Source organism: Monodelphis domestica, chromosome 2, assembly GCF_027887165.1.
Source record: "Monodelphis domestica isolate mMonDom1 chromosome 2, mMonDom1.pri, whole genome shotgun sequence".
NCBI lineage: Eukaryota > Metazoa > Chordata > Mammalia > Didelphimorphia > Didelphidae > Monodelphis > Monodelphis domestica.
In genome coordinates, this window is record NC_077228.1 from 533,980,293 (window position 1) to 534,004,211 (window position 23,919).

The following is a 23,919-nucleotide window of genomic DNA, read 5'->3' on the forward strand; positions in this document are numbered from 1 at the left end:
TGCATATGATGGCAGATTTTTGACATACTGATTGATTTTACCAAATGTTTTTATCTTCCCCTTTTTCATTAAAATTTCTTTTTTTTTTTTGATAAGGAATTACTATCTGATAGGGAGAAAGGGTTGGAATATTAAGAGAAACTGAGGTGTTCTGAGAACAGAAGAAATGCACAAAAATTTTATTTTAAAACTTTTGAATTCTCAGATAGCTCTTTGAACTCAGCTCTTTATTCTCTCCGTGTTGCAGGGATTCCAGTTTCCAAACTAGATTTGTTCTTCCTGTTGAAGAGAGAAGATGTACAGAATGAAGAGGGAGAAGCTGGGACAGGCACTTGTATAGGTGAGTCGTTGAAAAGCAGCTCCTCCTTCAGCATTGAATTTTCTACCCCTCCTTGTAGTTTAATGGTCTTGATGGGATCAGTCCTGGGTCTAGGCAATGAGTCAGTAGCATTGATTAAGCATTTCCTATGGTCTGATCCTGAGGATAAAAGGGAGGTGTGGATCCAAGTCCCCTCAATAATTTACTTTCCAAAAAGAGAATGGAAGAGGCAGGCCATGCTGTCAGGAACCTCAATATCTAGGGTAAAAAATAGAAATGGTTTGAGAAGTAGCAGGAGATCATGAACCACACTCTTAGGTAATCTTGGGAAAAGACAGTGTTTTGGAATGGAAATCCTTTTAGTTCATTAGGAAATAAGGGAATGGAAGCATGACGACATTAACAGATTAAATAAGAGTAGAATTAGGGAGTGAATAATCAAAATAAAATTAACAATGAAAAAACTAATAGCTGTCTTTTACTCAGCCTACTCTGTGTCAGGCATTTTCTAAATCTCATGTGATCCTTATATAAACCTGAGGAAGTTGGGGATATTATGATATTCATTTTACAGATGAAGAAGCAGAAGCTGACTTGTCCAGGGTCACAGTACTAGGCAGGTTCTGAGGTGGGATTAGAATTCAGGTGTTCCTGACCTTGCTTGGTGTTCTGTCCACTGAACCACTAGCTGTATTCTCATTTTTAAGTAGAAAACTGAGCGTGCTCATACATATATGATAGAGAAAACAGGAGGTGAATTGTTGAACTTCTTTTACTGAGGGATGGAAATTCATTTTTTGTTTTTAGCTCCCCAACCAATCAACAAAATGAATTGATTGTTAATATATTTAAAGGTACATTTTTCTATTGGCTCATTACAAGTAATGTAATGAATGATAAATTTATATGAAGGTTACTTGTGCATAATATTTTTCCTTTTTTAAAAGTGTTAAAAAATAAGCAGTTGGTGGCTCAGTGGATCAAGAGGCCGACCTAGAGATAGGTGGTTCTGTGTTAATATCTGATGTTAGACCCTTCTTTGGGTCTAACCCCTCTTTGGTTTTCTTTTCTCTGGTTAGACTAAATCTTCTGAATACTTCACACCTATTTGTTACCCTTGACTTTTTTAAGTTGCTTGACCTTTCAGGTACTAATTTAACCTTTACAAGTACTTAACACTGTTTTGTATTAGATCTAAAATAGGCCTAGCTTAATGTTCTAGCTTTACTATAAGGTATGAGTTGGGGACTTTCATTGTTCAATCAGGAGTTTACAACTTTATCTTCCCCTCAGGCACTGTCTCAGTAGGGTGGAGTAATTTTAAAAGTTCCCAATACATCGCTGATTAAGGATCTCCATTGTTATAATAGGGGAATAGCTTAACCAAATCTTCTAAAGCAGAATCTGAGTAAATTTAAGATTCGCAAGATATTTGTAGAAACCTGGCCCAAGGAAGTCCAGTGTCTGAATTTGCCATACAGCTGCTTCCTCAATCCCCAAAACAAGTCCTCTGTCTTGTCCTAGATCCTTATCAATCCCACAGGGATTGTTGGTCTCCTTGACTTGTGCTTTGCACTGTACAGTAGCTCCTTAGTGATCCCTTCTTCTGCAATTAGATACAAATATTAAAGTCACATAATACTTCACACTCAATGGCAGGTTTTCATAGTCTAAGTTTTTTGGATATACATTAGTATCAGGGTTAATAGGTATTGCAAACTTATCTTTCAAAATCAAAAACAAATACTGATTCCATATACTCAAGTAAAAAAAATTTTTTTTAAATCAAATTTCCCATTGGAAATCTAGAGAAAAGTAAATTAAAAAACAACCAGAAACTCATCTTTTATTTTATAATATTTTATTTGATCATTTCCATGCATTATTCATTAAAGACAAAGATCATTTTCTTTTCCTCTCCCCTCACCCCCCATAGCCGACGCGTGATTCCACTGGGTATCACATGTGTTCTTGATTCGAACCCATTGCCATGTTGTTAATATTTTCATTAGAGTGTTCATTTATAGTCTCTCCTCTGTCATGGCCCCTCAACCGCTGTAGTCAGGCAGTTGCTTTTCCTCCGTGTTTCTACTCCCGCAGTTTGTCCTCTGCTTATGGATAGTGTTTTTTCTCCTAGATCCCTGCAGATTGTACAGGGACATTACACCGCCACTAGTGGAGAAGTCCATTATGTTCGATTATACCACAGTGTATTAGTCTCTGTGTACAATGTTCTCCTGGTTCTGCTCCTCTCGCTCTGCATCACTTCCTGGAGGTCGTTCCAGTCTCCATGGAATACCTCCACTTTGTTATTCCTTTTTGCACAATAGTATTCCATCACCAACATATACCACAATTTGCTCAGCCATTCCCTAATTGATGGGCATCCCCTTGTTTTCCAATTTTTGGCCACCACAAGGAGAGTAGCTATAAATATTTTTTTACATGTCTTTTTCTCCATTATCTCTTTGGGGTAAAGACCTAGCAGTGCTATGGCTGGATCAAAGGGTAGATATTTTTTTATCGCCCTTTGGTCATAGTTCCAAATTGCCCTCCCGAATGGATGGATCAGTTCACAACTCCACCAGCAATGAATTAATGTCCCTACTTTGCCACATCACTCCAGCATTCATTACTTTCCTTTGCTATCATGTTAGCCAATCTGCTAGGTGTGAGGTGATACCTCAGAGTTGTTTTGATTTGCATCTCTCTTATTATAAAATGAGATGTAGAACACTTCTTCATGTGCTTATTAATAGTTTTGATTTCTTTATCTGAAAACTGCCTATCTATGTCCCTTGCCCATTTATCAATTGGAGAATGGCTTGGTTTTTTGTACAATTGATTTAGCCCTTTATAAATTTGAGTAATTAAACCTTTGTCAGAGGTTTTTATGAAGATTTTTTCCAATTTGTTGTTTCCCTTCTGATTTTAGTTACATTGGGTTTTTTTGTACAAAAGCTTTTTAATTTGATGTAGTCAAAATTATTTATTTTACATTTTGTGATTCCTTCTATGTCTTGTTTGGTGTTAAAGTCTTTCCCCTCCCAAAGGTCTGACATGTATACTGTTCTGTATTCGCCTAATTTTCTTATAGTTTCCTTCTTCATGTTCAAGTCATTCACCCATTTTGGATTTATCTTGGTGTAGGGTGTGAGGTGTTGATCAATTCCTAATCTCTCCAACACTGTCTTCTAATTTTCCCAGCAGTATTTATCAAATAGTGGATTTTTGTCCCAAAAGCTGGGATCTTTGGGTTTATCGTATACAGTCTTGTTGAGGTTGCTTGCCCCCAGTCCTATCCATGAGCAGTTAATGTTTTTCCATTTGCTCAAGTCTAGTTTTAGTTGTGTGGCAAGTGTTTTGTAGTTGTGTTCATATAGTTCCTGTGTTTGTCTCGGGAGATAGATTCCTAGGTATTGTAAATCTCAAAATTTCTCAGAGTTATGAATGTTAGGGGTTTCCCCCATTTGGGAATCTTCTACTTAAAAAAGTTCCCTATAAATTTGAGTAATTAAACCTTTGTCAGAGGTTTTTATGAAGATTGTTTTCCAATTTGTTGCTACCCTTCTGATTTTAATTACATTGGTTTTGTTTATACAAAAACTTTTCAATTTGATGTAATCCAGATTATTTATTTTGCATTTTGTAACTCTTTCTAATTCTTGCTTGGTTTTGAAGTCTTTCCCTTCCCAAAGGTCTGACATGTATACTATTCTGTGTTCACCTAATTTTCTTATAGTTTCCTTATAAAGAACTAAATCAATTGTACAAAAAATCAAGCCATTCTCCAATTGACAAATGGGCAAGGGACATGAACAGGCAGTTCTCAGCCAAAGAAATCAAAACTAGTAATAAGCACATGAAAAAGTGCTCTACATCTCTTATAATCAGAGAGATGCAAGTCAAAACAACTCTGAGGTATCACCTCACACCTAGCAGATTGGCTAACATGACAGCTATGCAAAGTAATGAATGCTGGAGGGGATGTGGCAAAGTGGGGACATTAATTCATTTCTGGTGGAGTTGTGAATTAATCCAACCATTCTGGAGGGCAATTTGGAACTATGTCCAAAGGGCGATAAAAGATTGTTTGCCCTTTGATCCAGCCGTAGCACTGCTGGGCTTGTACCCCAAAGAGATAATGGACAAAAAGACTTGTACAAGAATATTCATAGCTGCGCTCTTTGTGGTGTCCAAAAATTGGAAAATGAGGGGATGCCCATCAATTGGGGAATGGCTGAACAAATTGTGGTATATGTTGGTGATGGAATACTACTGTGCTCAAAGGAATAATAAAGTGGAGGAATTCCATGGAGACTGGAACAACCTCCACGAAGTGATGCAGAGCGAAAGGAGCAGAACCAGGAAAACATTATACACAGAGACTTATACATTGTGGTACAATTGAAGGTGATAGACTTCTCCATTAGTATCAATGCAATTTCCCTGAACAATCTGCAGGGATCTAAAAAAAAATACTACCCACAAGCAGAGGATAAACTGTGGGATTAAAACCCAGATGAAAAGCAATTGCTTGACTACAGGGTTGGAGGAGATAAGACTGAGGAGAGACTCTAAATGAACACTATAATGCAAATTCCAACAACAGGGAAATGGGTTCGAGTCGAGAACACATGTGATAACCAGTGGAATCATGCGTCGGCTATGGGAGAGGGAAAGGCGGGGTGGGGGGGGTGCGGGGGGAGGGGAGGAAAAGAAAACGATCTTTGTTTCCAATGAACAATGTGTGAAAACGACCAAATAAAATAATGTTTAAATTTAAAAAAAAAAAAGTTCCCTAGCAGATGGTGAGAACTCTATTTGAGTGTGGGGGCTCCTTGCCTTGGGAATATCCCTACTCCACCCTACTTAGGACTGCTTTAGGACAGAGAGCTCCTTGAGAACAATGAAAAGTACTTTGATCCATGCTTATGGAAGGGACAGGAAGTTCTTTGAGTCATGACTGTTTTAGAATTGATACAGTGGGATACTAAGTACCTATAAAGGTGGGCAACTTGTAGAGTACTTAGACCTAAAAGGTGAAAACCTACTCAGGGGTTTTCTCTTAATGAAATTTGTCGACACAGCAGCATTTTTTCATAACTTACTAAAGAGATTAAAACTACTCAGCTGTGAATTCAAAATAGGCAGTCCTTTAGAAACATGTACAATGATTGGTAGATGTAAGGACTTAGGGGAGGTGACGTAGGAGATTTTGCCCTTAAAAATAAGAGCTCAGAGAAGAGCTGGATCTGTTTCTGAGGGAGCTCATTTTGAAAAGACTCATTCAGGGATCTTGATTTCTGTCTCTCATCCTGAAGGAGAGTTCTTTGAGGAGCTCCTCTGAGGGGCTCTGTATCTCTGGGGTAGGAGCTCTGGAGGCTCTTTAGAGAGGCCCTTTGAAACAATCTCTGGCTGGAAGACTCTTTGAGGAAGGAAGCTGGCCTGGTGTTAACTAGAATCCTTGTTTAGTCAGACCTTGTGGTGAGTGTTAAAAAACTGACTGATTTCTCTTTTAAGACTCAGGTCTAGGCCATATTGGCTTGAGGCCCTTCATACTTATTCCTTTCTTACTCTCCTTCTCTTTCTTTGATTACTCATTGTATTGTTAATTAAAATCTCTATAAAACCCAATTGACTTGAGTATTTGAATATTTGGGAATATTTCCCCGGTGACCACCTTATATTTGATTTTAAACCCAAGACACTGTAGTGAAACATATTTCTGCAGTCAAATTTACTCACCCTCTCTTATGTCTATCACAATTTATATCTTCCACTATTTTAATCACTACAGTTTAAGACCTCAACCATTTTAAATCTCACAGTATTTTATTTTGTCTAAGGTGATTTTGAATGGGATTTCTCTTTCTAGTTTTTGCTGCTGAGTTGTGTTGGAGATATATAGGAATGCTGATGACTTATGTGGGTTTATTTTGTATCCTGCAACTTTGCTAAAGTTGTTGATTATTTCAATTAACTTTTTGGTTGAATCTCTAGGATTCTTTAAGTAGACCATCATGTCATCTGCAAAGAGTGATAACTTGGTCTCCTCCTTGCCTATTTTGATGCCTTCAATTTCTTTTTCTTCTCTAATTGCTACTGCTAGGGTTTCTAGTACAATGTCAAATAGTAGAGGTGATAATGGGCATCCTTGTTTCACTCCTGATCTTATTGGGAATGCATCTAGTTTATCCCCATTGCAGATGATATTAGCTGATGGTTTTAGATATATACTGTTTATTATTTTTAGGAACGACCCTTCTATTCCTATGCTTTCCAGTGTTTTTCATAAGAATGGGTGTTGTATTGTATCAAAGGCTTTTTCTGCGTCTATTGAGATAATCATGTGGTTCTTGTTGGTTTGCTTGTTGATGTGGTCAATTATGTGGATGGTTTTCCTAATATTGAACCAGCCCTGCATCCCTGGTATAAATCCTACTTGATCATGGTGGATGACCCTTCTGATCACTTGCTGGAGTCTTTTTGCTAGTATCCTATTTAAGATTTTTGCATCTATATTCATTAGGGAGATTGGTCTATAATTTTCTTTCTCCATTTTTGAACTGCCTGGTTTTAGAATCAGTACCATGTTTGTGTCATAAAAGGAGTTTGGTAGAACTCCCTCTTTGCTTATTATGTCAAATAGTTTGTATAGTATTGGGATTAACTGTTCTCTGAATGTTTGATAGAATTCACTGCTGAATCCCTCAGGCCCTGGGGATTTTTTCTTAGGAAGTTCTTTGATGGCTTGTTGGATTTCATTTTCTGATATGGGATTATTTAAGAATTCTATTTCTTCTTCTGTTAGTCTAGGCAGTTTGTATTTTTGTATATATTCATCCATATCACCTAGGTTGGTATATTTATTGCCATATAATTGGGCAAAGTAGTTTTTAATGATTGCCTTAATTTCCTCTTCATCGGAGGTGATGTCCCCCTTTTCATCTTTGACGCTGTTAATTTGCTTTTCTTCCTTCCTTTTTTAAATTAGATTGACCAGTACTTTTTCTATTTTGTTTGTTTCAACGATTTTCTAAATTGTCTGTTTTGTGAATGAGATGCTTCACATTTTCCCTAATTTTTTCATTCTTTTTGTTTTGTTTTATAGTGTCCTGCTGCCTTGTGAGGTCACTTGATTCTAGTTGTTTTACTCTGGTTCTTTTCCCAATTGTCTTCAGACTCTCTTAGTTGTGTTTTGAGTTCTTCTACAGCCTGTATCCAATTCGCTGGGATTTATGGTTTATCGTTTGCTGATCTCTCCCCCTCTCTTCCATTTGCTGAGTAGTTGCTATCTATTGTAGTTTTTCTTCTTTGTTGTTGTTTGCTCAAATTCACCCCTTCTTTACTCCCCGTATTTGTCTGTGCTCTTGTTCCTCTCATTTTCTTTGTTTTTTGGGGACTTCTATCAGTCTCCCCTCTTGGATCTTTAACAGAAGATATCTTGGTGTAGTCTCTAGGGGAGGGTTGTTGGGGGTTTGTGCTTCCCTGTCCTCTGAAGGCTTTTGATTGGCTTAAAGTCCAGCAGTCAATGAGGATGGGTAGGTAGCCTGGGCTTCCCTGCATTTTGGAGACTTTTGATGGGATTAGATTCAGCTGGTTCTTTCAGAAAACTCTTGCTTTCTAAGGGGGAGGGGTCATGGCCTCTCTGGGCTCTGAGGGCACCTGATTGGATTAGGTTCAGCTTCTTTGTACTGAATGAGCCCTAAAGCAAAAAAACCTCCCCCTCCACAATCTGTGTTGAATGTCTCTTGTCACACATTAGTCAAAGGTAGGGAAATGATCAGTCAGAGGTAATGGTGGTTCTAGATATCTAAAAAAACACTTCTGAAGACCTATTTAAATCAACTGTTATTTTCAGTTCTTTAAATTCATCCGAGGTTACTGATATAGGTTGTAACCTTTTTGATGGAATCCATCCATCATCATCTATGTAACAGTTAACAGAGCAAAAAGGAGCAAAATGCTATTTTAGTAATATGTGACCTTCCTATGGTGCAGGCTGTGGTCACGTCTCATTTCTTGAACTGGAATTGTTTCCCATGACAAAACAGAGTTTTGATGGATCCAGTGGCAGACCCAGCGTCCATCGGAACCCATGGCTTTGCCATGGAAAAGAGTTTGTCCAACTTGTCTATGGACTTTTATAATGGCATTGACCCTTTTCCAATCATAGGAAGAAGATACAAATAAGGACAATGTAAGAATACATAGCTATTAATTAAAACATATTAAGTGAAAGTAACATTAGATTAATATGTAAACTTAAGAGCAAAATTAAAGCTAAAGAAAAAGCAGCAAATGCACTATATGTGATAGGATGTCACTCAGTGTCAGTAGAGAGTACCCGTTTTACATGCAGGGAATGTATCCAAGAGACCTTTTCTATGATTTAGGTAGCTGTTGCAGTGGTTAATAGTACTTTATTTATACCTTGTCTTCTGGGTGTAGAGCTGTATTTAAGATTGCATTACAGATTTCTTCACTGTGGAGAGGAGAACAGTGAGGTCTGAACAGGCTTCAAATTCACCTCCAGGCTCCTTGAGGTCCCTTCCCCTCCCAAGTATCATCATACATCTTGGTTCCTTTGGCCATACCTCTGTCCATCACTTTGGTCATTCTGACCATTTCTCTGTGGTGCTCCACAATAATTACAGATTCCTTGAGATGTATTATGAACTGAGTTATAATTTATCCATTATAATCACTGGACCTATTGGAGGATATATTATTATTATTATTTCTCCACCTTTTGTTTCTCATTCTACAACTCATAGCTACATGAGCTTGTTTCCCACAAAAAGAATATGGCATTGGTTGCTTCATGGATTCTTTTATGACCTCTGTCTGTCTTTCATCTCTTTCTTTTATTTGTTTTTATAATTCATATTTTTCCTTCTTTAATTTCACCTCTTATTCAGTTTTTTCCTTTCAAAATCTCTCCAGTTCCTCTTTTTCAGCTTTCTCTCTATTTCATCTTTCATAGCCCTCAAACACCTATGCTGCTGTCGTCTTTAGGTTTTCTATGTCCATGATGGGCCAGTCTGGGCAATTGTTCTTAAAATAGTCCTTAATCTCTCAGGAATGATTCTTTACAAAATGAATCCTTATGAGTCTGGCATCTATCCCTCTGGAGACATCCAGGCCATGATACCTAAAACCTAGTTCAACTGTCATAGAACTGAGATGGTCTCTTATTCTCTCCGTGTCTGAGGTCATCGAATTTAGTCCAATCACTTGGCCTGTCAGAGTAAGCTTTTGTTCCCTTTAATAATGCATTTCTAGTCTCACATAGATGGATGTAATCTTTGGTTGAATTACAATTCCATTTCAGGTTTTCTAGGTGCCAACATACTGTATCATCATTTTGAGATCCATTCACAATAGAAAGGATCATGTTTCTTTCGTCATCCATTAACAGAGTATGAAGTAATTCTATAACATCTGATTCCTCCATGGTTGCCATAAATGTAATAATTAAAATTATGAGACTAGCCATAAATTAATATTTTTATTAATCAAAGAGAGTAGGGGGAAAAGAAAGATGGAAAAATAAGAGTGAGAAATATGAAAGTACTTTCCTTATTGCTTCACTTAGGTGGCTATTCTATGGCCTCCTAGAGGGCCCCTAGCCACCCTCACAGGCAGGTCTGGTTAGTGACAAACATGGAAGAGAAAAAGCCAAAATTCACTCATACCTCACTTTATCAAATTTATTCTCCTATTTATTCTTCACTAACTCTCACACATGACATCTCTAGAGCCAGCCATGCTTTCTAATTTGATCTTGGCTCCCAGTGGTGCTGTGCAGGGGAAGATTGCCCATCCCCCTTCTCTCTTGATATTCTTGAGTCTATTGCTGGCTTTTTCCAGCTGCCATTCTATCCTCATCAGCTAATCTACTCCATGATTTCCATTACATAGTCCTTGCTTCCAGGTCCCATGTGAGGTACATGTAGGGAAAGGGGGAAGGGCATATTTCCTTTCACAATCTCCCTTTTGATTCTTTGGGAGACCAGCATGTTAAATCTCCTCACATGTCATGTTAAATCTCCTAGAACATCCACCTCCCCCCAGTGAATCATTCTACATATGGAGCCTATACATTTAAAGATTCTCTTACTAGAGGTAGCTCCAGGAATGCAAGGTCTTGGGCAGGACCCTAGAACAGAGCTGTAAATGATCTTCACACACATAAATGTTCAACCTTCTCAGAAGTTTGGAAAGAATTTGATGTGCAGTTGAGTAACAGAAAGGACATGGTGCCCATAGTCAGAAACAATCAGGGTTTAATCTAATTATGGCATGAACCCCAAAAGCATTATATACTCCACCATAATACTTGGAATCACTGCAGAAAGAAATTTATTAAAGTTGAAACAAGCACATGTTTATCCCAGAGGAAAAATAACTTCCTAACAAAACTGGCCAACTCTTTACTGTTTGAGGTGCCATTCACACATTTTGAACTCAGATCTCTTGGGTCACAGTGGTGTTACAAGGGAATCACTTTAAAAGACTGATATATATTAATTTAAGGTCGCCAAGGAATCAGCTATGTAATTCCTAAATGAAAAACTCAAGTCAGCCGTCAGCCTTTTTTGGAGTTTAATTACAATAGGAGCAAGAAAGGAATTAGAGATATATATAGAGAGAGAAAGGGGAGAGAAGGGAATAGGGCTTAAATACCCCTTCTGTTTAGGCTGGGCCAAAAGGCTCAAGCCCTTAGATAGCTGGGGCAAAGAAAAGAGATCAGTCCCTTTCACTCACGTGTCCAAAATGGAGAAACAGTCTCAGAGGCCCTCACCTTCAGCTTCCTTCAGAGCAAGCTTCCTCAGAGCCCAGGAACCACACCGACCAAAAACTCAATCCTCCCTCCTGAGTCTCCAGACCCTCCTATCTTTAAGGACACCATCCAAGTTGCCTCCCCTCAGTCCTCACATCTACCAATCACTCTTCATCAATTTCCCTGTCAATGGAGGCTCTCGCTTAACCCAGGACCGCCCAGAGGTTTCTGGCTTTTGCACATGTCTGTTGAAGGTCATATTTTTCAAATGATTAAATCTTTACTCTTTTGTTACAGCCCTTTCTAAATCCTGTTAACTTGAGTAGGGTAGAGATTGGAATAATTAAATTTTGATCTAGGCTGCAGCCCTTACTCAATCCTATTAGGACTGAATAGGGTGGAGATTTATTCCAAGTATCTCCATTGTATCAATTCTAAAATCAATCAAGACTCAAAGAAATTCCTGTTCTATGCTTAAGCATAGGTCAAAGTCCTTTCCATTGTTCAGCAAAGGGTTTCTGTCCTAAAGTAATCTTAAGAAGGGAAGAGAAGGAACCTCCCATGCCAATGGAGTTCCCATTCCAATAGACTATCAGTAAGAAATTTTCCAAGTATGAAATATCCCAATGGTGAAATTTCCAACATTTATAAGTCTAAGGAATTTTGAGGTTTACAGTGGGAACCTCCAAGGAACCAATAATGCAGAAGAGGGGGAATATTTAGGCAATGGGGTTGAGTGGCTTGCCCAGGGCTGACACAGCTAGGAAGTGTTTAGAGGCCAGATTTGAACTCAGGATCTCCCATCTCTAGACCTGGCTCTTTATCCACTGAACTACCCAGATACCCCCTAATGTCTTTCTTTTTTTAATATGGTGTTTATTATAAGGATTCTATTTTTATTTTAGTGATCAGTGGTATTTAAGGATAAATTATTTAAAAAGAAATAAGTAATGACTATTCCAAAAAAGTAAATTCCTTATGGCTCAGGTCAATAGAAAAAAGTAGTGTTGGCATTCATCCTGTGATCTCAGTTACTGTAATAGAAAAGATGAGATTGAAAATGATCCCTTAGAAAATTACAGTATGGGGAACAGCTGGGTGGCTCAGTGGATTGAGAGCCAGGTCTAGAGGCAGGCGGTCCTAGGTTCAAATCTGACCTCAGACACTTCCTAGCTGTGTGGCCCTAGGCAAGATACTTGACCCCCATTGTCTAGCCTTTACTGCTCTCTTCTGCCTTGGAACCAATACACATTGGTTCCACATATTGATTCCAATATGGAAGGTAAGGGTTTAAAGAAAAAAAAAGAAAATTATGCTTACAGATGATACATCATGAAATAATATAAATCTTCTGTATATATGTACCAAGTAGTATAATTATCTGTGAAGAGAGGACTGAGAGTACAGACAGTCAAAGTGAAAAAGAAAGACTGAATGTAGAGACAACGTTACGGAGTTTGAGTTCTAGTCTCAGCTTTTAGGATTTTGTTCAAATCACTCAGACACTCTGAGCTCATGGCCTGAGCTGTGAATGCAAAGAGAATGCTTCCCCTGCCTGTGCTCCTACTTGTGAGGATCTAATATGAATGTGAGTAAAAGTCTTTATCAGTGAAGTCATCCTTTAGTTGTGAGCTAATGGCACGTTGGAATGATAGATTCTGCCCATTTGTGTTTGTAGACTTTTCTCTTTGCCTGGGAAAATAGAATGAAAGTCAGTTTTTATTCTGCCAGTGGAGGAAAGGGGATGTATAGATGTCTATGTGACTATACGTGTATGTTGTTTGTTTCTTTCAGAAGGAAAGATCAGACTTGAAATGAAAGAGATGACTGCAGAGCTAAGCCTGTCTGGGGAAGAAACTCAGAGGCAAAGATGCATTGGTGATGGTGCCTGTGATTCCACTTGGAGAGAAAACTTGGATGTACATCAGAAAATCCACACTGGAGGGAAACCTTTTGAATGTAATCTGTGTGGAAAGGCTTTTATAGGGAGAGCCAGGCTTACTGTACATCAGAGAATCCACACTGGAGAGAAACCTTTTGAATGTAATCAATGTGGAAAGACTTTTGCACGCAAGTCTCATCTTATTGCACATCAGAGAATCCACACTGGACAGAAACCTTTTGATTGTAATCAGTGTGGAAAGGCTTTTATACAAAAGGTGACTCCTACTGTACATCAGAGAATCCATACTGGAGAGAAACCTTTTGAATGTAATCAGTGTGGAAAGGCATTCAGATCTAGAAATAATATGGTTAAACATCAGAGATTCTGCAATGGAGAGAAACCTTTTAAATGTAATCAATGTGGAAAGACTTTTATACAAAGGACCAAACTTACTGAACATCAGAGAATCCACACTGGAGAGAAACCTTTTGAATGTAATCAGTGTGGAAAGGCATTCAGATCTAGAAATAGTTTGGTTACACATCAGAGAATCTGCAATGGAGAGAAACCTTTTAAATGTAATCAATGTGGAAAGGCTTTTATACAAAGGACCAAACTTACTGTACATCAGAGAATCCACACTGGAGAGAAACCTTTTGAATGTAATCAATGTGGAAAGGCTTTCAGAGGTAGGGACGTTCTCATACTACATCAGAGAATCCACACTGGACAGAAACCTTTTGATTGTAATCAGTGTGGAAAGGCTTTTTCACAGAAGTATACTCTTACTGTACATCAGAGAATCCACACTGGAGAGAAACCTTTTGAATGTAATCAGTGTGGAAAGGCATTCAGATCTAGAAATAGTATGGTTAAACATCAGAGATTCTGCCATGGAGAGAAACCTTTTAAATGTAATCAGTGTGGAAAGGCTTTTATACACAAGTCTGGTCTTACTGTACATCAGAGAATCCACACTGGAGAGAAACCTTTTGAATGTAATCAGTGTGGAAAAGCTTTCAGATGTAGAAAGAGGCTGGTTGCACATCAGAGAATCCACACTGGAGGGAAACCTTATGAATGTAATCAATGTGGTAAAACATTTGAAAAGAGAGCTTATCTTACTCTACATGAGAGAATCCACACTGGACAGAAACCTTTTGAATGTAATCTGTGTGGAAAGGCTTTTTTATGGAGAGCCAGGCTTACTGTACATCAGAGAATCCACACTGGAGAGAAACCTTTTGAATGTAATCTCTGTGGAAAAGCTTTTACAGAGAAATCTGGTCTTACTGTACATCAGAGAATCCACACTGGAAAGAAACCTTATGAGTGTAATCAGTGTGGAAAGGCTTTTATATGGAGGAACAAGCTTACTATACATCAGAGAATGCACACTGGAGAGAAACCTTTTGAATGTAATCAGTGTGGAAAGGGTTTTATACAAAGGACCAAACTTACTGTACATCAGAGAATCCAAACTGGAGAGAAATCTTATGAATGTAATCAATGTGGAAAGGCTTTTTCACAGAAGTCTGGTCTTACTGTACATCAGAGAATTCACACTGGAGAGAAACCTTTTGAATGTAATCAGTGTGGAAAATCTTTTACACACAAATCTGGTCTTACTGTACATCAGAGAATCCACACTGGAGAGAAACCTTTTGAATGTAATCAGTGTGGAAAAGCTTTTATACAAAAGGTGAGTCTTACTGTACATCAGAAAATCCACACTAGAGAGAAATCTTATACTGGCTTAGTAAAGTCCTCAGTCAAAAGTCAACCCGCATTTTCTCTCAACCACTGCCAAGTCAGTAAACAATAGTCCTTGGCGGCAGCTGTGTGCACCCCAGCCATACCTTTGGGAGCTTTTGCTCTACTGATGACCCTGGGGTCGCCTGCTAACTAAAGGAAGATTGCAGGACCCTCCACTGGCCCTGGACGTGGGGCCTCAGCACATTGATCAGACATGGTCCCAGGCTGTGCCTAATGATGGAGGAGCGCACAAGTAAGAGCAATGGTTTTGTCTCACTTGGAAGTAATCCAAGGCTAAGATTCGCATAATTCAAGCTGAATCCCTTTCCTTTTCCCGATGGAATCATGAGTATGATTACTACTTCAATTTAGGAAGATGAGAAATAGAGACTGCTTGGTGTCTCATAGCATGAGACTTCAGGGGCCTAGAAAGGAGCCTCCATGATCTTCAGTGTTAGGTCTAGTCATTTAAAGGTGATTAGGTACAAGAAAAAGTGTAACATACTGAAGCCAGAGCGTGCATTGACTACTAGGAAAGACATCGGAATGCAGAATGGCGATTGAGATTGGGCCAGGTGTCAGCCCTGGCCTAGTCTGTTAGTCAGTAAACGTTAATGAAGCACCTACTATGTTCTAGCCTCTGAGGACACAAAGGGAAACAAAAGACAGTCCCTGTTGTCAGAGCTCAGAATCTAGTATACAAACATAGTGATAGTTCAAGAAGAAGTAAAAGATCATGAACCTGACTGTTAAATGATCCAGGGAAAAGAAGGTGTTTTATGAATGGAAATCCATTTAGTTAAACAGGGGAATAAGTGAATAGAAATATGAGAATAATTACAGTTTAAGAAGGGCAGAATTGGGGAACAGATAGTAAAAATCAAAATCATAAGGAAAAAAGTAATATCTAGCAGTTAAATAGCACCTACTCTGTGCAGTGCATTTCATCAATATTAGCTCTTTTGGTTCTCATAAGAACCATAAGGGTTAAGTGTAATAATTATTCTCATTTTACAAGTGAAGCAAATGGAATGAGCAGAGGTCGTATGACTTGCCTAGGGTCATAGTACTAGCGAATGTCTGGGATTGGTATGCTTCTATCCAGTGTACCAAAAAAATAAAAATGCTCATATATGAGTGAGGTTGAATATGAGAGAAGTTTACAAACTTTCTTGCTGAGGGATGAACATGCCTTTTTTTTGTTTGTTTTTAGCTCCTTAGCCAGTCAGCAAGATGAATGGCAATTTACCATTTAAAATTCTTCTTACTTTCTCCATTGTGCCACTTAGCTGCTTAATTGGAATCGGTTGATACGAGCAGTAGCCATTGTTTCAGTACCATGAATGTAGCTGAAGCAAACACTATGGAAGCATTTAGAGTTTGATCAGACATCAACGACTCCAAGATAATTCACCGTATCTGGGGGCATTGCAAGTCATCTTGTCTTTTGCAACATGAGCAATATGGAAATCAGTTTTAGATGACTGCACATATATAATCTATATCAGAATGCTTGCCATCTCAAGGAGTCGGGTGAGAAAGTAGGAAGGTACAGAATTTGAAACTCCAAATTTAAAAAAATGCTGGATCACCATAGCCAAGATAGCAGACAGAAATCAGGGATTTACCTCAGGTTTCTCAAATTCTCCTCGATATGACTTTAATATAATGTCTCAAAACATTCTGTAACAGAAGAACTCCAAAAAGGATGAGGTTAAAGAATTTTTCTGCCTAGAGACTTTAGAAGGTCAGCAGGAAAGGTCACTCCCACCATGGTGAAAGTGGAGCAAAGTCTAGCACAGGCTAACAGAATAATAGCAAGGCCATGCCTTACTCTGTTAGCAGCAAAGCCATGTGCCCTGACCCATCAGCAGCAGGCCCTTAAGGGAACTGAACTGGCAGCAACAACTTGTGGAGCTCTTAGTCCACAGACAGTAAGGGCAGGGGGCAGTCAGACAACTTAACAGAAGATCAGAGGTCCTTTTTGTAGCATTGTGTGCAGGAGTCTGTTTTGTAGCTCATATGTGGATTCTAGTTTCAGGCCTGGTGGCAGTCCCAATGTAAGAACCTCCATTAGTGACAAGCTCTAGAAGTAGTAGAATTTGCACCCATGAGGGATTTGGGATGTTGATCACAGTTCCAAAATGTAAAATAAAAGGCTGGTTATTCACAGTCCAGAGTATAGGGCAAGAGAGTAGTGAACATATTTCTTTGTATATCACATCACCTTGGAAGAAGTGAAAATGTATAGAAACATTCCACCCCATTCCAGCAACACCTCTGAAAGCACTTACATTTAAAAACAAAACACCAGACTTCAAACAATGCCTCATCTACCCCAGGAGCAGACTTAAAATTTAGCATAAAAGTCAAGAAATTAGCTACGGAAATGAGCAAACAACTTTGAAAAAGCACTTCACCATAAAAAGTTACTGTGGTGACAAGAAGATCAAAACAAACTGAAAATGACAAAGTTTCAATGAAAAATGTGAATTGATTTCAGGAACAAAAAAATCCTAGAAGAGCTCAAAAATGTATTTTAAAACTCAAGAGAAATTAGAGGGAAATTGAGAAATTAATTGAGTTGTAAATAAAATAAATTTTTCAAAATGGTCTGTAGTTTGGTAAAGTAGGCACCAAAATACTGAATAAAAAGATGTTAAAAAACAATAAACCAAGTGATGAAAAGGGCACCAAAATCCATTGAGAAAAGGAACTTCTTTAAAATCAAAATTGGCCAAATGATATAATATATACAAAAATATATTGAAGAGAACTTCTTAAAAAGTAGAACTAGCCAAATGGAAGAGACTCTAAATGAACACTGTAATGAGAATATCAACAACATAGAAATGGGTTTGAATCAAGGACACATGTGATCCCCAGTGGAATCATGCGTTGGCTGTGGGAGGAGGTGGGGAGGAAAAGATAATGATATTTGTTTCCAAGGAATAATGCTTGAAAATGAACAAATAAAATAATGTTTAAAAGTTAAAAAAAAAAGTAGAGCTAGTCAAATGGAAAGTGGAGCTACAAAAGTTAAATGAAGAAAATAAATCCTTAGAAATTAGAATTGGGCAAGTGGAAGCTAATGCCTCCATGAGATGTTAAGGAAAAAAAAAATTTAAATCAAAAGAATAAATTAAAAAAAAAGTGAAATATCTCATTGGAAAAATAACTGACCTAGAATCGACGCAAGAGAGATAATTGAATGACTGTACAAGCTAAAAGCTAAGATTAAGAAAAAAAAAAAAAGCTAAATTCCAGGGCTCTCACATTAAGCAGGAAATACAGCAAACAATCCCCTGAATTGAAACAAAATACAGATATTGTGTAGCCACAGTCATTATACCACAAGTTTTAGCAGCTTTGATATTAAATGATTGGTGAATTTGGAATATGATATTCCAGAGTGTAAAAGAACTAGGATTACAAGCAAGTATCATCCACCCAGTAAAACTGAGTACAAACATTCATGAGGAAAAAAATGAATGTTCAGTGAAATAGAGGTCTCCTCAAGCACTCTTTGTCAAAGGGACAGAGCTGAAAAGAAAATCTGATTTTCAAATATAAATCTCAAGAGATGCATAAAGGAAAAGAAATCCTAGATCAATCAGTAAATTTAAGCTGCTTATGTTCCTACATGAAAAGATGATATTTATAATTCCTAGGAACCTTATCATTAGAAGGGCATGGGTATGAATTTATAATGAGATGAATGCATAAAAAAATTAAGGGGTGAGAAGGATGCATTGGAAGGAGGAAGGGAGAAATAGAATGGGGTCCTTTATCTCACAAAAAAAAGTCAAAGAGCTTTTGAAGTGGAGGGTTAGATGGAGTTGGGGAGAAGCACTTAAATTTTATTGAAATTTGCTCAAAGGGCAAACAATACACACAATTGAGTATAGAAATACACTTTGCCTTCTAAGAGAATAGGGAAGGGATAAGAAAAGAGAATTGGTTAATTGGAAGAGGCAGTAGTCAGAAGCAAAACACTTGAGAATGAAAGAAAAGCAAGTAAGATAAACAGGGTAAAATAGGATGGAGGAAAATACCCAGTTAATCCTAATGTCAAAAAAATCACAGGGGGCAGCTGGGTAGCTCAGTGGACTGAGAGCTAGCCCTAGAGACGGGAGGTCCTTGTTTCAAATCTGGCCTCAGACACGTCCCAGCTGTGTGACCCTGGGTAAGTCACTTGACCACCATTGCCTAGCCCTTACCACTCTTCTGCCTTGGAGCCAATACACAGTATTGACTCCAAGATGGAAGGTAAGGGTTTAAAAAAAAAATCGCAGCAAGTTTCTCTAAATATGAAGAATATATATGTATATTTAAGGAAATGAAAGTTAAACTACCTCAGGTACTTACGTTACACCTATGTGATTGGCTAATAGAGAAAAGAAAAATGACAAATTGGGGAAATGGGGGGAAATTGAGATGCTTATGTATTGTTGGTGGAAGTGAACTGATTCAAACATTCCGAAGAACAATTTAGAAGCTTGCTCAAAAGGTTCTAAAACTGCAATATCATGACCAGGTCTGTATCCCAAAGATATCTTTTTTAGGGAAAAAAAGGCCTATTTGTACAAAACTATCTAGCAGTTCATTTTGTGATGGTAAAGAATTGGAAATTGAGGGGATTCCCATTAATTGAGGAATAAATGAAGTTTTGGTATAATGATTATGACAGAATACTATTCTGCTATAAGAAATGATGAGGATAATTTCAGAAAAAAAAAACCTGAAAAGCCTTTCATTATCTGATTCAAAGTAAAGTGAGCAGAATATGGAGAACATTGAACACAGTAGTTGCAATTTTATTCAGTGATCAAGTGTGGATGAATTAACTATTCTTAGTAATACAATGATCCAAGACAATTCTGAAGGACCCTGGATAAAAAATGCTACTTCCAAAGAAAACTGATGGAGTCTGAATGCAGATCAGTCTTCCTTGATTAGATTTGCTTTTGTCGGGTCTTGGAATGCAGGGGGCAAAAGAATGGCTCAAATTCTCTTGAACTGGAGACTCAAATCATGTTACTTCAAGAAGCATTTCTCAATCAGTTCTCATAAATCACCTACTAAGAGCCAGACAGTAGACTAAGTGCTAAGGATTAAAAAAAAAAAACAGATGAAATGATTATTCCCTGGAGGAGCTTGCATTCTAATGGTTTAAGTCAACAAGCATTTATTAAACATCTGGGACCCCAAGAAATAGTAGTCTCTGGAGATACCAGGCATTGATTAAAAACAAAAACCGGAAACAACTTGCAAATACTAAATTCCCTCAAATCCCAGCATGCCCACATGTGCATTTCCATTTCTACTATTAAGGTCTTAGGTCTCAGAATGGCTGATTAAGTCCTGCAGCAGAAGTGAGAGCCAAAATAGGGGGCCTGTCGAGGAGCCTCTAGAAGTTTTACTTCTATAAATTTGAAACATAGGAATGAGAAAACAATGGCTGAGGCACTTCCCAGATACAGCTCATAGCCTGCTAAAAGGTCTAGCTCAGAAATTTCCTTACTTTAATCTGTGGCGCTCCTGAAAGGCTTCTGGGGTCAACATGAGTTGTAGGTGCTGATTAAGCAACAAATCTTGACCCAGAGCCATAAACAATTCCAGTCTCGAAGCTACACAGGACAAGAGAGTTTCCAACAAAGCAATCTGGTTTTCCCACAGGTTCTAAATATGCTTCAAGGAGAAGATGCCCACAAAGGCATGCCAAACCTCAACAGCATCATCGTAGCGTCAGGCTGGCTCCAGAGCTCCCTCCTGAATTTCACAGGTTGAGTTTTCCATATGATATCTCAGAAATGAGGCAAGTCTAAGCAGGGGCTTTCTAAAGGTATCAGAAACAGATGCAAGCTTTAATCTTCTGACAGTGATAGCATTTACAAGACTTTTCTCCAGCAAGACTTGTTTTCTGGTAAAAAGCAAAGGGAATGTTGGCTCTACCGTTTCCCCATCAATTATTGGGAAGACTACTACAAATGATCTCATGTAACCTTGTGCTCTAGGCCTTTCCATCTCCTTTCCCTTTGAGATTTGATTAATTAATTTTTTTTCTTTATGCCAAAAGGAGATAAACAACTTTCTCCTTCCAGACTGAATCCTTTTGGTGACTGACAAACAAGGAAACCAAATCAGAGACAGTGAATGCAATCTCATGGGCACATCTGCCAGTGGAGGTAACCTACCCTGGGAGTCAAGTCTTCTGATTCTCTGGGGAAGAGGGAGGCCTGAGACAGCCAATGTTTGATACAATTGCTCAGAGATCTACTTGTGTCAGTCTTCCTATTGACACTACTGGAATCACTGAGTATGAATAATATAGACTGTATGTGGTTCTACTGGCTCCATCGATTTCTTGCTAGATGGGTACAATGAGCAAAAATTGGACCCCCACCCTTTTTGAATAGCCCTCTGCCCTTCCTAAATCAATGATTTTACCCCTAGACATTGCTAATCAGTATTATCCTGTTTAAAGACATTCCATAAGGGGACTGATTATTTCTTGTGTATTAAAAGACATTATTATACAATGAGTCATTTAAGGATAATCAACTAATCCCAATATGTAACAGAATTAAGAATAATTAGAGTAGGTTAAATAGATCCTCTCTTATAGTAGATTTTCAACTTGTCATTACCATGTACTTCACTGAGCACAAGAGTGTCCTAACTAGAGGACCTCCATCGATGTGGCCTGATGACTAAGTGGGCAAGGAAGACCCCCAAACCTCCAGCCTGGACGGTCTTAGTACTGTAGGATAGAAATATTCTAATGGGTTGGAAGGTCCCTGCAAAATGTAAAATGTCCCCTTGTTAGGAGTCTGTTGGCCAACATTTGGGGATTCTGTCTTCTCTGTATATACATTTGTAAGTCTATTACTCAACAATAGAGGTGGAGATCTACTAGACCTTTACTCTGTGAACCTCAAAGTGACAGTGGGACCCCCAAGGAGATTCTGTACTTAGTACTGTCCCATCTGAACACTCTGGGATTTAAAGATTATAAACCTTGACTCTGAACATGAAGTGGTCTCAGATAGTGGCCAGGTCCATTTAATAAATAGTAATTGACTCAGAGCTCTGCCTCAGTGACTTTATAGGTTAGATCATTTCTGGTATTACATTATGGTTACCCCAGATAGGATGATGAGTTGTGGACCTTCTCTAAATGCTCCATCCCACTCAAGGTACTCCTCCTCCTTTAAAAAATAGGAAGCTAGTACCCTGATAAATTTTCACCATTGGCTCATCCACCAACAAAGACTTGGGTTGGTGGGACTCTCTATTGTTCCTACCCAAATTCTCCAAGCTTAAGATGTCTCCCCAAGGCTACGGATTGGTGAATTTACCTGAAATCACTCCCCTACAACACCCCACAAATTTAAAGGGGTAAAAGGAGGTCCAAATTGTACTGAAAGTGACTATTTGGGTTTATGACTAAATTATTTGAATTAACGAGCACTTACATAAATTGCTTGAATTATTTGGCCATATTTTCTGCTTTTAAAGCCTAGGTTGATTTTTTTTCCTCCTTTTTTCTTATCAGAGCTTAGGAGGTATAACGGAATCATTGCTACTGCCACTTTTTCAGCCTCCAACCAGGAAAATCAACAAACAAAAAAATATTTCAAGTTTCAAACAGATTTTTTACTTGGTAGTGGTCAGGAATGGAAGTTTTTTTTTTTTTTTAAGAATATATACATTTCATTGATTATAATATGAATAAAGTCATTTTCAGTGATATTAGGGTTTCTGCTTCAGATACTGAAGACCTATGTGGCTCATCTGAGCCCCCCCAGTGGCCCATTTCAGGAATTTGAAATTGGAGAACTTTCTAAAATAGTTCCCTGAACCCTAAGAGTATTCATTATAAACCATAATGATGCACTCAGTACCTCCAGGATTAGTGCACCATCCTTCTAGTTAGAGAGGGGTAATAAGATAGGGGTACAAAAATCAAAAGTGGAACCTCTAAGACATTTAGTACTCAGAATCATAGCCTTTGGGAATCCAGTTGTCTCAGAAAAACTTCTGAAGTTGCCCTCTCCTAGGTAGGGATGTCCACAGGATGGAGGGTGTTAGGATCACATGTTAAAAGGATTCAGAGAAATTGTTTTGGCTACAATTTGAAATTTGTTACTATTCTACCCTTGGAAAATGATTGGCTTTTATTGACTTCCAACCTTCTTGCCCTGTTATCCCCAGGCCTATAAGATGAGCAAGGCAGAAGAATGAGAACAGCCTACAGCTCCCTAAAACACCTGCATAAGTAAAATTTGGCCTTACCTGAGCCATTCTATTCTTTGGATTAATCCAAGTTAGCAGGTGCTTCCAAGCATTTGTTTTCAGTCTGTGCTTTTTCGCTTTGGTCTGATCACCTGGAGAGAAATGATTAAATAAAGCAAACCTTTTTTAAACATTTTTATTTGGTCAATTTCAAACATTATTCATTGAATACAAAAATCGTTTTCTTTTACTCCCCTCCCACCACCCCTCCTATAGCCAACGGGTGATTCCACTGGGTATCACATGTGTCCTTGCTCTCAACCCATTTCCATGTTGTTGGTATTTGCACTAGAGTGTTTATTTAGAGTCTACATCCCCAATCATATCCCCTCAGTCCCTGTAGTCAGGCAGTTGCCTTTCCTCAGTGTTTTTACTCCCTCAGTTTGTCCTCTCTTTGTGGATTGTTTTTTTTTTTCTAATGGATCCCTGCAGATTGTTCAAGGAAATTGCATTGACACTAATGGAGAAATCCATTACATTCAATTGTACCACAGTGTATCAGTCTCTGTGTACAATGTTCTCCTGCTTCTGCTCCTCTCACTCTGCATCACTTCCTGGAGTGTTCCAGTCCCCATGGAATTCCTCCACTTTATTGTTCCTTTGAGCACAATAGGATTCCATCACCAACATATACCACAATTTGTTCAGCCATTCTGTGACCACAAAAAATATGGTTTCAAAACTGTGAGTTGCCAAAACTTTAAAAATAATTTTTACTGTCTTGATTTCATATTAAAAATAAGTGGTCGCCATGGGAAACATTCCCAAATATGAAATACCCAAGTCAGCTGGGTTTTATGGAGATTTTAATTAATACGAATGAAGGAATTAAGGGAAAGTAAAGAGACAGAGTAAGAGAAAATAGCAGGAAAA

The 23,919-nt window shown here is 38.2% G+C and overlaps 2 protein-coding genes across 5 annotated transcripts in view; both read left to right on the forward strand.

The window, feature by feature from the left end:
- LOC100618858 (zinc finger protein 260-like) overlaps positions 1-23,179 on the forward strand; it is a 108,465-nt gene extending 85,286 nt beyond the window's left edge. For 3 of the 4 annotated variants that reach the window (XM_016427047.2, XM_056814439.1, XM_007505821.3), the window contains exons 6-7: positions 248-340; positions 12,903-23,179. In XM_016427047.2, the coding sequence (XP_016282533.2) occupies positions 248-340; positions 12,903-14,818 (2,009 nt within the window). In that variant the 3' untranslated portion in view covers positions 14,819-23,179. The remainder of the gene's footprint in view (positions 1-247; positions 341-12,902) is intronic. The other variant, XM_056814440.1, reaches the window with a different exon arrangement.
- Positions 248-23,919, forward strand: part of LOC130453528 (zinc finger protein 260-like) — a 498,148-nt gene continuing 474,476 nt past the window's right edge. The window contains exon 1 of the mRNA XM_056814437.1: positions 248-340. The gene's annotated coding sequence lies outside the window, so the exon portion shown is untranslated. The remainder of the gene's footprint in view (positions 341-23,919) is intronic.